General features: G+C 33.0%; 2 protein-coding genes across 2 annotated transcripts; one reads left to right on the top strand and one right to left on the bottom strand.

Moving 5' to 3' along the window:
- Positions 1–9339: 9339 nt before the first annotated feature.
- On the top strand, positions 9340–13922 carry LOC145755237 (ras-GEF domain-containing family member 1B-like). Its single transcript, XM_082571467.1, has 9 exons — positions 9340–9452; positions 10232–10324; positions 10414–11139; positions 11230–11451; positions 11553–11693; positions 11799–11981; positions 12074–12511; positions 12613–12736; positions 12833–13922. Exons 2-9 carry the CDS (start codon positions 10253–10255, stop codon positions 13015–13017), a joined length of 2091 nt encoding a protein of 696 aa, XP_082427593.1. The 5' UTR covers positions 9340–9452; positions 10232–10252; the 3' UTR covers positions 13018–13922.
- On the bottom strand, positions 13835–15811 carry LOC145755247 (uncharacterized). The gene has a single exon (XM_082571474.1). The coding sequence runs from the start codon at positions 15626–15628 to the stop codon at positions 14078–14080; it is 1551 nt and encodes a 516-aa protein (XP_082427600.1). The 5' UTR covers positions 15629–15811; the 3' UTR covers positions 13835–14077.
- Positions 15812–16022: the final 211 nt, after the last annotated feature.

Below are 16022 nucleotides of genomic sequence, written 5' to 3'. Positions count from 1 at the left end.
CTCGAAATTTCGAGCATCATTCGAACATCCATCAAAATATTTTGACAGCTCTTACCACGTGACAGGAATCGGGTAAACTTTTGCACTGTGAGGGCACGCGATTTGGCAACCTATTATGCAGCGTAATACATTTGATCACTAATTACCAACAACTAATTTAGTGATAACCCACTGATCAAATTTCCAGGATTAACTATCGAAAATTAAGATAAATTAAAATTTGACGTCACATTTTTTCAGCTGTGATAAAAATTTGCTTGTAAAAACGTTGTTTTTTTTCGTTATTGTATTTATGTTTCGGTCGTAAATAGTATGCGAGGCCTCGCGTGAATTCCGAAGATTCTTGCGTTGATTTTCCGCTTTGAGTGAAATTTTACACGATTACGTCACAGCTTTAAGCTCCATTTAAATACGTCGCTAATCGACAGAATTTTTACGCAACAAAAATATTTTTTTGAAAAAAATTTTTAAAAAATTTTAGGACGACTTTTTAAAATTTGTGTATTTGCTTAAAAAAAATAATTCACTTAACTTATTACTAAGTTTTACTTAATGCTATCTCATTCGGATCATTTCCAAATTGGAAACGAGGCAACAATTATGACGTCAGTAGTGCCATTTGTGCATTATAACTTGTCTTCAATTGTCAAGAGATATAAGTGCATGACTGCTTTGATTTTTGATAGACAGAATTAAAGAGCTTAACGTTTGATGAACGCTGTTTCACTGTTTGTTCTAACACAATATAACATTTATGACGTCATATAAAGAAACAAATATGAGAGTTTCTATGTATGATATTGTAATGGTTATACCTCTGTGTTATGCGAGTTTATGGCACTCGATAAAATAAGCGATTAGAAATCGTAATTGCCAATTACCCTTTAAGATGTTGGTATTTTTGATATTTACAGCTTCGTAAACTGTCCGTGAGCAACATGTTTTTTTATTATATTAACGATGCCTAGATTTTCCACACGTATTTAAATAAACATACAAAAACACCTAACTTTAATATGCAAAAATATCTCAAATAGTTTATATTTGTACTACTAATAAATCAATATAACACAATGGTTGGTTGTCAAGAATAAAAACTTAGGTTTTGTTTGTTTTTGTTTTATGACGTAACAAACACGTGTTTCATTATTAAAAACTCCGGAAAATTCGGTCGGAAACGCTGTCGAAGTTTATATACATTTCGGTGTGTCATAATATAAACATAAACAGCAACCAAGTTAGGATCTTACTTAATCTTCGCCAGCTAAACAACAAACACCAAATATGTCAACACTATCAATGTAAACATAAATAAATGATTAATATTTTGGCAGACATCGATTTTGTATTAAATTTAGGCAATGTGTTAATTTTGATTAAATTAAGTCTTAATAACATACCACACATGGCGTTAAATGTGTAGATGTTTTACACAATGTATTTTAAACTATTTTTGATCTAATTTTTCTAAAGTCGTGGTGTATGTAATTTTATTTTACAAAAATATTTTGTAAGATATAAATAGCCGTGGGTTGAGTTATATTGAAAATTGTAGGCTATTTTAAGGATAGGGAGGTAATGTTTTTTTTCTGTTTTGGGTTGTTTTCGTGAAAAATTGTAAAAAATTACTGGGAAAATTTGAGTTTCGTTTTATTTTTGATTTTAAGTTTACAAAACCAGTATAGAGTTTTTTTATTTAAGTTTTAAACAACGTACAAAAATTGTCATCTTTTATTATGATAAATTACGAATAAAAAATATCATTAACATCGTTTTTCCAAGTAATTGGGTTCGAAAATACTTTTACCTAAAATTTAGCAAAATAAAATACGTCATATTCCATTCTTGTCACGTGATAATGACAAAACAAAAATACACATTGTGTGTTAATCTGATTATAGTTTTGAATTGGGATTTCGTAACAAAAAACGTAGACTAATCTTGTATTAAATTTCAAAATAGATAATACCATTGATATTACACAATCAGATGCGTTGGTCTTTTTTACTGCTTATTCGTCGTAAAAATAAATTTTGGTACAGGTAAATCTGAAGGAGAATGTTAAATAGAATACACATAGGCCGGATTAACATTAATTTGATTGTAATCATTTAAATGAGAAAAGTTTTTTTGGCGTAAGAATATTCGAAAAACAAGTGTTAAAATTCTCGCTCATTAAATTGAAAAAAACAGTTTTGTTGATTTTTTGTGAACTTTTATATTACCTTCGCCGTTTCGTTGAACTTTAATAAGTAGTCCTCCAACAAAACAACGTTTAATTTTTAAGCATAGTAAACAATTAAGCAACCGAGAGCAAACTAAAAGACCATAAAAATTCGCAGAACGACCCTTTTTACGACGCATCATAAAAAGGTACCACGAAATTGTATTTGAAATTTAAACAGTTTCTAACTAAGCGCAAGTACGTAAGGCCAGATTTATTACAAGGGAAAAGGGTCGGTAAACACTGTTGACATTTTGTTTTTGCTTGACAAAGAAACACGGTGTGTAAGCATAAAAGGGTTGATTATTAACGGACAAGGCCGACTATTGTTGGCTTGTTTTTTAATATTGTGTAACTTGGTGCTTGAAAACATGAAAAGTTGTCATAGCTACAATGTTTGATATTCTTATTATGTAGTTTACCAACGTATTTTATATTGTTCAACTAAACTTTTCCTACAATATTATTCTAATAAAATTTCAAACAACATATAACAAAAACCACTTGTCAAGTTTGACTAAGTATATATTCGAATTATTGAATTTTTATTGGCAAAAACTGTAGCGCAATTGTTTAGTTATTAATATTGCAAAAGGCAAACTGAATTTTATTTGACGTTTAGTGACAAAAAGGGTCATATGATGTCGTTTCTACGACGCGCGGTCAATTCATTAGGCCTCCGATTCAATACGTTAAAATCAAAACTATAAATGTACAACAATATACAATGCCTATTTCGTACACGCAATGCGGTTACATTGAATAAGGTACAATACCTGATTTTCTTGAAATAAGGTTTCACGAGTCTTGGTTACTGATTTATTATGCATGAATCACTTATTGCTATTTATTCAATGCATTGATTTTAGGTATATGACGTCAGCTATATACGTAAATATTTTTATCCTTTAAAAAATAAAATCATTGAAATTTAAATTGGGTAAATTTAGAAATTTCATTTTGAAATAATAATGATTATTGCGCAATGTAGTTAGCGCTTATTGATATTTCAAAACCATTTGTAAAGCGCATTAAATGACATTTTTAAACTTTGATATATAACGTTGTAAAAGTGTAAAATTTTCCCTGCATGCGCTATGTAAATTAAGTACCAAATTAAACTTGAATACAAAATTACAAAAAAAATTGCAGGCTTGCATATTTTTTTCTGGTTAATATACTACTAATAACATTGAATTTTGAAATTCTTAAAAAAAATTCTTGATAAATAAAAACCGAATCGGCAAAAACAAAATTTCTTATCGCATTTTGCAAATAACAAATTTAAAATCTGGATAAAGGCCTTCCACACGTCAGGCTCCGCCCTGATTTGGTTCACCAATGGATCACGTGACCGTTTGATTGACAGCTATGCATTCAAAGTCGTTTAGGCGAATTCGTTATTTTAAAAACATGTTGACGATACCCGACCAGACAAAACAAGGTTAATGTTCCTAGTTTTAGCCCAAATTAATGAGAGAGACAACTTTACGTCACATCTTTATTTTACTATAGTAGTTAATGCGTCATTAACCAAACTGAACCGAATAATAGAATAATGAGAAAATTTTAGGTTTGTTTTTTAAACTATTACGTAAAACATAACTTGATTTTGTAATGTTTCCATATATAGAAACCTTTGATTTTTAAAGTTAAAGTGCCATTTTTTTATTACGTAATTTTTTTTAAAGTTGTATAACTTAAAAAGTATGTAAAATTATTTGAAGTTAAAACCATTTTTGTGTTCAGTGACACCAACTTTATCAAGTTTTTTGTTAAAAGTAATCGCTAATATCGGACTTTAACTAGTTTAAAATAGTGAACACACATACAAAACTCGCAAAAGGGTATAATATAAAGAACTAGGAGAGCTTTTAAATACAAAACATTGTGAGGTAACTTATTTGAAGGCTTAGAACCGGAACGGGGCCTTATTTTAACCCGGTAATTCCAGGGTGTAGGCAATTTTCGACAGAAAACGGTTTCCTTGGAAGAAATGTTGGAATAAATTTTCCAAAACCTAATAAACCCCTCCCTTAAAATGAAATCATAGAATTTTTCGTAGAACAAAATAACTTCAATGACGTATTTAAGCAATGTCTAGTTTTTTTACTTTTAACAAAGCGTGTATTTTAAATATACAAAGAAAAGGGCGTTTTATAATGTTAATAAGTTATAAAGCACTTGGTCGTAGCCTTTCTATAGAAAGTACTGTTCTTGTTTTAATTGGGTGTATTTTAAGAAAACTTCTATATTAAAAAAAGGTTTACATTTAGTGGTTTTACATTATGTAAATAAGATCTAATTAATTCAAAATTTTCCGAAACAAATTAAAAAATTAATTAAGTTTTTGATAATTAGAGGATTTATATATTTAGACCAATCATAAAATATTTAATTGGGGTTGTAGCATTGGCGGGAAACAATAAATAAAAATAGGAAAAGTTTTAAGGCGAAGTATAAGTTTAACCTTAAGTCTAATGGCTAGTTTTAAAATAATACCAAAATTTTGACATGATTCAAAAATATTATTTTTAGCCGAGTTAATTGTAATTTTATGCACTGTTATAAAAAACAATACGCAGACGCTTTAATTAAAAATTCGTGTTTTATTTTTATTAATTTATTCAAATAGTAATATCGAAATTTGCGTATTAATTCGTGCTTTTTAAAATTAAAAATTTTTGTTTATATAAAATTTTAACTGTGGCTATTTTAGTTACGTTATTTAAAACATTTTTAATTAAACTAAAATGGAAAAGGTTGTATTGTATTTATATTGGTTAATTTAAGTGTATAGTTGTCTTATATACAGGTTAATCAGTCTATTTTAAGATTGGACTCCCATAAAAATCCCTGTCCTTATACTTCCTTATATCTACTGCCAATCAAATGACGTCACAATACTCAAAATCAGATAGAATTGAAAGCACTCGCGTAGGAAATCTCACAATAAAATATGACAAATTTTGAATATTTTTTTCGGTCATAAATTCGGAAGCTTTCATGCCAATGTCAGTTTTATACCAAAAATAAATTACGTAAAGTCTATTATGACGTCAGTTTCACACCTTACATGAATAGCGCGTGGGTTTCTTTTCATTATGATAAACTTTCTATTAAGAAATAGGTTCTGAAACAAAATAGTAAATATTTTTAGATTTATTGTTGAAGTTCATCGCTTTACTTAAAGTTTAACTGTTAACAAGTAAAATCCAAAAACTGATTGTTAAATCGAAATTAAAACAACATTTCGATGGGATGTAGAAAATAAAAGGTCAAAAGATGCTTAAAAAAATCAGTTCAAATTATTTTTATAAGCATGATTATGATATTTTGCTTAAATTAATAAGAAAATTCTAATTTACATTATATTAATTAATTTATTAGGCATGCCTTTCTTTATAATAGTTAATTTAAAAAGCCTAAACATGATAGGATTAACTACAAAATGATAAAACGTTATAGAGATGTTAAATAGCAGAAACGTGTCCACAAATAAAGAACTATCTGTTAACTATTAAAATGTTAAATTCTGTTAGTTAGAACTTAATTGGGTTAGTGTGTAGCTTTACAAATGTTTATTTGAAAGTTTTCTTTTGAAGAGGATCGAATTTATTTTACTTAAATAACTCTCTCAAGACTAGGTTGATTTTTTGATATTAAGTGGGTTGTTTTATAGGGCTTTTCGCTGAGAAAGAGTTTTTTGTGGATATATCAGGTGACTGAGGAAATCTTTACGCACTTTGGAGTTGTTTTTAAGGCGAGCTGACTTTGGTGTACAAACAGAGTGACGCCCAAACGCGATAAACCGTCTTAAAGTAAATAAATTCAACAATAACCTCTAAGCGCTTCGAAGTGGATTTTGCGCAGCATAAAAGAACGAGAGAGGAGAGCGTTTAGAGAGCGTGACGTCAGCGAAAAGAAAAAGGCGCGCCTTTTCAGATCAACAGCGTGTATTTTTGTTTTCAGCGCAGTTTCTCTCGCTCAAAATAGCTCGAATCAGTTTTCGTTTTCAGTGCGGAGAGGCAGCGAGTTGCCCGTTTTAGAAACTAGCTTACGTGTTTTCGAAATGTTAGAAAAACCACCTTTAACCAGAAACTCTTGTTATGTTTCGAGCTGTGAAAAGTGCAGAACAGGCAAATTTAAAACAAGTTAGGGTTTTTTGTATTTGCAAGTATAAACCACGCGACATTTTAATAAACTTTTTTATTAGAAGAAGTTGGTCAATACTGCCAGTTGTAGCCGCATGTGTGGATTGTTGGCGGTCGAGTTGGACTTTACCTTAAAATTACAATTGGATTTATTATCTGATTGACTTTTTAGCCTGACAAACAAAATAGAATCAAAGTTCAATATTATTTTGAGTTAGTTAATAGTTTATTACAGTAAGCAAATTTTATTTTCCGCATTTCTATAAATAGGAAAAAGAAGCATTTTTTAAATTTAAAAAATTGTATTAAACCTAATTTAATAAATTTGTAACAGTCAGTAAGTAAAGTCGAAATTCGGACTAAACGTTTATTGGTTTGAATACCCGCTAGGTAATTTCTAAAAGGTAATCTTCGAGCAATTTAAATTACTACCTTTAGTCGAGCGTCTACTGCAGCGCGCATCTATTATCTGATTATTGGCAGCGTAATAGCTACTTTAGTTTTTGAACAGTGGGTATCCGAAATGTCTCAAAAATGACAGAATATCGGGCCTTTTTTTCTAATTTTCCACTCGTGATGGATAGTTTATATAAGTACTTTCATCATTCTGTATTGTGGATCCCCCATGACTTATAAATTGTTCTTTAATTGACGTCGACAATCGGGCTCTAATGATACGTTAGCGGGGCGTTTAGGCTAAAATCGCTTGCGTAGATACAATTTTGTAGTAAAATTTCGGCGTGGGACGATCTTGATACGATTGTCTATGCTGTATTGTACGCAGACCACAGGCGACACTTTAAATTATATACAAGACCCAGCACTTTATTATGAGCGTTTTGAAAAGTGTAAGAATTTTAAGACTACTTCATGTTAAGATATTTCAGTGGCTTTGTCGAAATAATAAAATTTTAGGTTTTTCGAATATTAACACAACTTTAGAATACAAAGTTTGCCGATGTTTTTAAAGCGATGTAAGTTAGCCGAGGCCAATCTCTAAATATAGTTCTTTCTTTGTAATGACACGAGTGTTGTTACATGTTTGATTGTTAGGAATAATGGCTTTGTTAAAAGCTGGGCCTTTCGTTGAGTAACAACTACCTTGCCTTATGTATTAAATATTTCAACAGTCGCGACGGTTAGGATGTATTTTCGACGATTTTGAATACAAAAATATGCTATCATTTCCGTCTACTTTATTACTATAATTTTGAAACTTGATATTGAAATGGCGCAGATAAAAAAATCAGCTGTAGCCAGTATAAATTTTTTTGATTTATTACTATGATGTTTATAAACAATGGCGGCAAAATGCGGCACAGTTAAATACTTGAGCTTTGCGCACGAGATTTCGACCTCATTATCGTTACTGGGTCGCTAGAAACAAAGAGATCAAGTACTTTTAAATGACACTTGGCAACGCCGTTTTTAACCTAAGTACCAGTACACTAGCTCAAAGAATGACTATTGTGTTGCGTCAGTTCATTGTGGCAAATTACAGTTAGTTCTCTCGGGGTAGAGGCTTAGAACATAGCGGTAATTAGAGCGTTTTGATGTCGCTAATCCTTGCAAGACTGTTACAATAGCATGAAGAGTAGATAGCAACATTTATAGCCCGTACGAACTTGACTTGCAGGCTGGTGGAACGCAGAGTGTAATTAGAATTCACGATAGAGTTTAATTGGATCATTACAAGTACCCAGTTTCCATTTAAGTACTATTCTAAATGTCGATCTCCGAGTGCTAGGCAGGCATTGGCGACCTTGTAGTTAAGACAATTGGCGCGTGGCTACAGAATGCCATCACTAATTATGGTAGATATCTAAATTTAACTTAAGCCATCTGGCACAGTTATCATTACAGGAAAGTGCGTTTAAGGACATTGTATCAGGTACAGAACTTTGTTTTTGTTGTCTCGCCAATACTGTGCGGGTTAATATGACAGTGTAGGGCCCTATATGGGTGGACATGATATGAGCAGAAATATTGGACATTAATAAAGTGTCTCGTTGGATAGCATGGGAACACCGAGGTATGCATTGGTATAGGGCGCCCATCGGTCGCGGGAAAACAGACTTAAGCAAACGTTCTGCCCTTATATCTATATTAGGCTAGCAGTAGCAAGTATATTACCATGTACACAATGGCATAGTTTGCACTTTGGGCCAAGCAATGTCAGGGGCAGAACATAGTTTAAGTTTTAATTATTAAATACATAGTGCAATGTAAACTTTATAAGAACCGTAGGCAGGTGAACAAATAATAATTTACTAATTATTAACAGAGTGTAAACAGTACGCGCCAGTATAATATGTGGGATGTATTAGTAAAAAATATTGATTGGCTTTTGTTATTATAAATGTAGGCTTATATGACGTATTGTATTGATTCGACCCGAGTTGTGTTATGCATAATACTCTGATACATATTAAAATAAAAACGGTGTGCGTTACATCGGAACCGGACATGTTGTTGTTTATTCGTTATAAAGCATACGGGCTATTTATGTTTACTGTTGTGCAACTTCTAATTGTTGTTCAGTTCAGGGAGTCGGGTCGTTTATCACAATTTAAGTACAACCTTTTAATAAGCGTTTGTGCAAATGGAAGTTAGTCGTAGTTTTTTGTTGAAAGAAAAAAGCTGTGGATTGGCCTCGAGCTAGCAGATTTAAATCCCGTGATTTGCGATTCTCGATCGTTCGCAAGTATTTTCGCTTAGACAATGAACTTAGAGTTAAGTGAGCGTTGCAAATTTAACGACTTTTACGAGCTTATGATTACACCAGGCCGACCTACATCTACTCTCGTTACGCTGTCGATTAAAGTTGTCTTAGTCGGCTGCCAGCGTTATAAGATTTAATTTCAATGTGTTAATCGCTGTACCCTGCTGCGGTATAGAAATAGTCCTAAGCCTTTAACTAAAGAGTTAGTAGAATTAAAACTATTTATTTTTCTATTTTTTAGAGTTAAAAAGATTAAAATTAAGTGAATTAAACTATTATTGCATTGGACTATTTTTTGGCGAAATTTTTACAAATTGGATTACTAGTAATATCTTTCAACAACAAACTGCTGGTAAGTAGAAATTTAAATATAAATTTATTTTTTGCCTATGTTCAGTTACTAGGAAACCGTTTTAAAAATTTGTAGCGCTAAATTTGTGCCAAAATTTTTAAAATTATAGGAATTCGGACAGATAAAAGTCATTCCTGTCAATTTAATTGTAGGTTAAGTTGAGAATATAAGTGTTTAAGCCACATCAAACGATATAATTTGTTATCAAAATAATTTTTTTTTAAATAAATTTTTTCTTTGTCTTATAAAACAAGTTTATAAGATTAACAATTTACGTAAAAAAGAGATTTGGAAATAACAAAAATATATTAATTAGCGTCATCAAGTTATTTTGAAAGTTCGGTGTGTTTACGAGCGGCCTAGGGCACCGTTTTCCAGATCTTTTCAGGCCTAAAACGCGAAGGAAATTTGCTATTGTGTTTAGATTAAACGCGAGCGATGTAGACACGTATTTGTTTATTAATCTTTCGTCTTGTACTTACACTCTGACAGCGCCTACACCAACACGCTCGCGTAGGTCGGGATTAGAAGCTTGGTAAATGCTACTATCCCCCACGGCTATCACACATAAAAACAGTTTAGTGAATTCCACACGTCACGAGAAGTTGAGCCGACGAACTAAGCCGTAAATTTTCGTACACATGAATCACGTAGGCATGTGTAATGCCGAAACAGATTAACTCTATGTAAAGAGATTACTGATTCCTCGAAGACTTTTTTATGCGATGCTCATGTAACATGATTGTTTATGAAAATTAAATATTTTTCTATTTGTGCAGGGATTTTAACCACCAGCCAACATGACTTCTGAAACATTCCATCAAGAAGCTCTCTTGCGACATCTTATGGAAGAAAAATCGAGCGATATTGACGTAAGTTTTTTTTACCCAAAATTTCGAATTTATTATCATTTTTACATTCAAAAAGACATTTGAAATAACAATTGTATTTTTTTTAACAGACCAACTTTATTTATTCGTTTTTACTCGGCGGGCGACTCTTTCTTTCACCTCATCAAATTCTAACCGAGCTCTACAAAATTTCCAACGAGGCGCCTGTTACCCCGGAGAACGACTCGAGTTTGACGGGAAATATTTGCACACAATGCCGCCAAATTCACCACACCAAAGCCCAAGCTCCATCGACCAGTTCGAAAGGAACTGATTTCAGGTCGAGCGGGAACACCTCTAGCGCCACCACCAACATCGTAGTGTCAGCTGTAGATGAAATTGACGGAGAAGACACGATAAGAAGACGGAGAAAGGGAAGAAGAAGGAGCAACCAGCCCGAATCTTCGGAGCAGTTGGCTTTTCCAGCAAATTCACCCGACGCCGCTCTTCCGGATCGCACCTCGACGGTGTCACGTGATTCCGGCATTCTGTCGGAGGTTTTGGATTTTGACGTCATGGATAACAAAAACAACAACCGAAAAACCCCCAAAAGCAACGCCTCCCAGAGCGCAAACGCGCAAATCGACGATAGTGGTTACGTCATGGACGAAACCACCGAAGCGTGCAGTCAATGCCAAAACGTGACGTCACCGCAAAAATCAACGCTAGTGGAAAACAAAAAGCAACTGGTACACGTTTTACATGAGTGGGTGAGGCATTTTCCAGCCGATTTTCGAAACAAGAAAATCATGTGGACGCTAAATGACGTCATCAAAAATTGCCAAAGTGAAAATGAGGTAAGCAAAGAATGCTTTTCATCTAATACAGTTAACAGATACACGGCTGGGTATCAACTATTTGATTTTTACCCTTTTCTTATTTTTCAGGAACTCCAAAACTTGGGAACCAAAGTCGTTGAATGCATTTCACGTCGCAAGGCGGCGCAAGAGACCTACGAGCAACAACTTTCCGACAGCGACGAGGTGAACACGCTGAAGCGAAACCAAAACTACAGAAAAACTCGTGACTGGATGACGTCAACAATTAACAAGTTAACTGACGCAGCTGACGTTAACGAGATGGCACAACAACTTTGCCTTATCGAAATGGTAAGAAAATTAAAAAGTTTTTATTTTTTTTAACCAATACAGCTAAAAAAAACTTATATGGAATTTTAAAACCGTATTGTAACTTTGATTTTCCGTTTCAGGATTACCTAAAGCACGTGGGAGCGGAGGAATTTCTTCAGCTTTTCACAGCAGATGGTAACGAAGATTCGAGAACAAATTTGGGTGCTTGTGTCCGTTGGTTCAACAGACTTAGTCATTTGGTCGGAACAGTGATTTGCATGGTAAGTTTAAAGCGCTACCTTTTTTTAGGTTGTATTCACTTTAGGCTAGAAGAGACCCACCCCTACATTTGATTACATGATTTGTAACATATTTTATTACTTTAGTGTCGTAAACGAAAGCACAGCCGACATGCTATCACCTTTTTTGCACGAGTTGCCAATCGTTGTTTCGAAATTTCAAATTTTAACTCTGCTATGGCGATTCTTACTGGTTTGAGTTTGGGACCTGTCACCAGGTTGAGGAGAACATGGAATAAATTGAAGTTGTCGGAATTGCATAAACTTCAGGTAAATATAGTTAACTTTTAAGTCATTTTTTAAATTAACTTTTATGTTTAATACTAAATGCATTTTATATTAAATTTTGTTGTTCTTTGCAGAATGTATTCGACCCAGCCAACAATTTTTCTAAATACCGAACCATTTACAATTCTCGCTTCGGGCAGGCTAGCCCTCGATCCCCGTCAACTGAAGGTCAAAAACCCGACGTTGAAGCAACAACAAACCGTTACTCGATCATTTCACAACGTTCCACTGCTTCAGCTACATCCACGTGTTCCCACCACGGTGACTCTGGCATCGAATGCGACCACGACGTGTCGCCTTCATCATCGGGGCTTACGTCATCAGTTATTACGTCATCGGTTGGAAAAACCCCATCTTCTGCCTCTCCGAGAAAGCCTAGGTTCACGTTCGATTCAAAACCGACCCAACAGGATGGTGTTATGGTTCCGTTTTTGGTGCTTATGGTTAAAGATGTTTATTTTTTGAACCATGCGATACCGACTGTGTACAGTGATGGCAGTATTAATTTTGAGGTAAACTAAATGTCCTTTTTTAAACGTTTTAATTCTTTGTAAATAGTTTAAATGTATTTTAACTATATGACCTTAGTTTAAATATAAATTTATTTTTACAGAAATTGCGACAACTTTCCAACCTTTTACATCCATTGGAAGAATGGAAAAAAGTCAAATCGACACATCGGAGACATGATGGTATGCAAGAGTTTCTCATCCATGCCCCAGTTCTTGAGGATGCAGGTAAATATCATATTTAAAAAAAAAAAAAAAATTAAAAATATACTTTTGTTTGATTTTTTTTACAAATTAAATATCTAAATCTCTTTTTTTTTCTAGATTTGTATTTGTTATCTTACAAACGAGAAGCTCCAACCAATCGTTTTGAAAAACAACAGTTGAAGTCACTTCGTGCCGAAAAAGACTCGAAAAAACGAAGCGAAAACACAATAAAGGACATTAAAAGAGAAGGAAAAAGAAAATACGAATCCATAACCAGAGGTTTGAGAAGAAAAACGATGTAAATTGTACGAAGGAAACATCTTTTAAGTAAAGATTAGTTTTTTGATGAAGTGGCACTTTGTGCCGAAAAGATCAAAGGAGAAAGGAAGAAAGTCGGGATAAAATCCAATGAAAAAAACTTTTGTGTCTAAGTAGGATCTGTGCAAAGGGAAAGTCTTTAAAAAGAGCTTGGATTCTTTTAAAACAATCATTGTATTTTGCAGTAATTCGAATTTCAACAAACAGTTTTTAATTAAATCAATACTATCTTGATTTAAATCCATGTTGTAGTACTTAAGGTCCAAGAAAAATTGGAAATATAGATTTGTGATCTGTTTTAGCTTAAAGTTTTAACAAATTTCATAGCATTGAAATGTCGAAAATAGATATAGATTACTGTGGCTAAAAATGGCCTTTTTTATATATACTTGTTATGCATTATTATTATTTTTTTTATTAATTACCGATTAGTTACTGAATATCAATTATTACTTATATGAAAGTTTTCTTAAAATTGTTATTAACGTTCCTTATTTTATTTGTTTCATTCGCCGATTAGCTTTTTTTGATTATTTTTATATTATGAGATCATTTTGCTCGTTTTTTTGTGCGTTGTGCAGTGTGTGCATTAATTGACGTTTACGTTTTACTGCCAATGAAATCTACGCGTCTTATAAGGCGGTCTTACATAGATTAAAGTGTCCATTGACATTGTGAATTTTTTCTGATAATATTTTGCTTAAAGTTCATTATGTTTCTGTATGTGATTTTTGTGTTAAATATATTTACCAAACATGCTTTACAATCAGCTTTTATCGTTGTTTGAACATTTGATTTTCCAATGCTTAATATTTATTGTAATTTCTCACAGAGTTTAGTCGCTTTTGCTTAAAAATAAAGGTGACGCTTATTGAAAAATAACCACATTTGTATAGTAGAAATAAGGCTTGAATTAGGAAGCAAAAAATACAAAAAAGAAGTTAAAAAAAAATAAACAAAAGCATTTTATTTTTCTTCACACAATTCGAGCTAGCGTGGTTTTGTTACATGTTAAGTTGTAATGATAATTGCTGGACAAAGTTATTAATTGGAAAGCGTATCTTGCATTTCCTTTAAATGTCTTCTTAGGATTTTACCAATGCCGGCTCTGGGAATTTCAGTAACAAATTCGACACCCCCGTTTAATTGCTGGTAGGCTTCAACTTTATCATTAAAAAATTTAATCACTTCTTCTTTAGATAGGGATTCATTTGATCGTACAACATAGGCTTTCGGAGTTTCAATGTTAATTACTTGAAATACACCAACGACAGCTGCATCTTTTATTAAAGGATGCTTAAGTAATTCGGACTCTAGCTTCGAGGGAAAAATTGCTACACCATCACGACCCTTAATCAAATCCACTATTCTATCAACAATATAGACGTTGCCACCCTCATCAAAATATCCATAATCTCCAGTATGATACCAACCAAATTCATCTGCTAACGGTTTCTTGTTATTGAGGTAACCTGGTGATATTGCAGGACCAAATATACATATTTCTCCCGATTCATTGGGCCTTAATATATTTTTACCATCGCTGATGTTCAGTATCTTTAACTTTTGCATAGGCAGCAATTTACCGACGCTGTCACTTGGTAAAGTCGTTGTTCGAACTGTAACCGTTCCGCATTCAGTTGCACCGTATATGCAAAAAGCAACTGCGCCAGTATTCGCTTCCAGTTTTTCTTGAAGATTCGATGGAAATGGCGACCCACCAAACATTACTTTTTTAAGAGAAGTCTGATTGCCCAAGTTATTTATACATTCCATGTATAATGGTGCATTTGGTGTGAAAAACATGCTAACCTTATGTGTTTCTATCAGGGATTTTACAATTTTATATGTTGGCTCTGGAGTGAGAATTTGCGTAACCCCAAGAATGAAACTAACTGAACTATATGTAACAGCACCTGCGTGTATTCGTGCAATAGATATTATTGCAACTTCTCCCTTTTTTGCTCCAAAGCACGGTAAATTGCTTAATACGATTGACATAAATCCTTTTTGGGTACGAACGATTCCTTTTGCTTCGCCAGTTGTTCCACTGGAACTGAAAATAAACATAGGGGTATCATAGGAAGTTATATCTTCACTGGGTTTTGCTTTAGCAGCCTCCGTTTGCGTAATCTTCACATTTTTCATTTGTTCAGCAATGTGACTTAATACTGTTGAATATTGAATACTGGGTACCGTTTTTCTAATTTTTTCCAGTGAAATTGTTTTATCAAATGCGATAAAAAATTTGGCGTTTAAAGAGTTTAAACGTTTAATGATTAAATCTTCAGTTTCTCGAACGTGAAAAAATGTTGACACTCCTCCATATGCGGCAATAGCAAGAATCAGACTGCAACATTCCCACTGAAATGGCAGCAAAACTCCGACCACACTATTAGGTACAAACCCAGCATCTTTTAGAACCTTTTTGTATGCCAATACATCTCTTTTAACTCTTGCAAAAGTTATTTTTTCGCCGTTCAGTGGGTCAATAAATGCAATATTTTCTCCATGAATATCCAGGCTTTGTAAAATCCATGTCACTGCGTTTTGTCTTGGTAAAGTATAATCTGGATATTGACTTTGAAGAATCATATCGACTACAAAAATAAAATTGCAAGCCCATAAACTGAATAAAATCAACAATACAACCTATAACAATAAACAGGCCAAGTGACTGCACTTTAAATCTTCCGTTTAGCTGTAATTTTACCAAAATTGTTTCTTCCCAAATGGTTTTTGATAAACCTAGCCTAAATACACTAGTAATGGTTGGTTTCCGACTTGCGTAACACAGGAAGTCGAGAGTTTACTAAATAAAATATTTGTTCTTATGCTTGAGTTTTCACATGACTGCCTTTTCATTTTTTTCAATTTGATTGTTTGTTTTGCGTTTGAGAAAACTAAAAAAATGAGTAATAATTTAGCATAATGTTTTGCATGCGACAACAAAACTGTTTTGTAAAAAGTTTTTTACTAAATTGAATAA

Source organism: Corella eumyota, chromosome 1, assembly GCF_963082875.1.
Source record: "Corella eumyota chromosome 1, kaCorEumy4.1, whole genome shotgun sequence".
Lineage (NCBI taxonomy): Eukaryota > Metazoa > Chordata > Ascidiacea > Phlebobranchia > Corellidae > Corella > Corella eumyota.
Note: the sequence above shows the minus strand (reverse complement) of the source record. Positions and strands in the feature narration are given on the sequence as shown.

Excerpts from the sequence above, each read along its gene's own strand:
- LOC145755237 (XM_082571467.1), top strand. The coding sequence starts at position 10,253 with ATGACTTCTGAAACATTCCATCAAGAAGCTCTCTTGCGACATCTTATG. Across the intron at positions 12,512-12,612 it reads ATGGCAGTATTAATTTTGAG|AAATTGCGACAACTTTCCAA; the intron begins GTAAACTAAATG and ends TTATTTTTACAG. Across the intron at positions 12,737-12,832 it reads CCCAGTTCTTGAGGATGCAG|ATTTGTATTTGTTATCTTAC; the intron begins GTAAATATCATA and ends TTTTTTTTCTAG.
- LOC145755247 (XM_082571474.1), bottom strand. The coding sequence starts at position 15,628 with ATGATTCTTCAAAGTCAATATCCAGATTATACTTTACCAAGACAAAAC.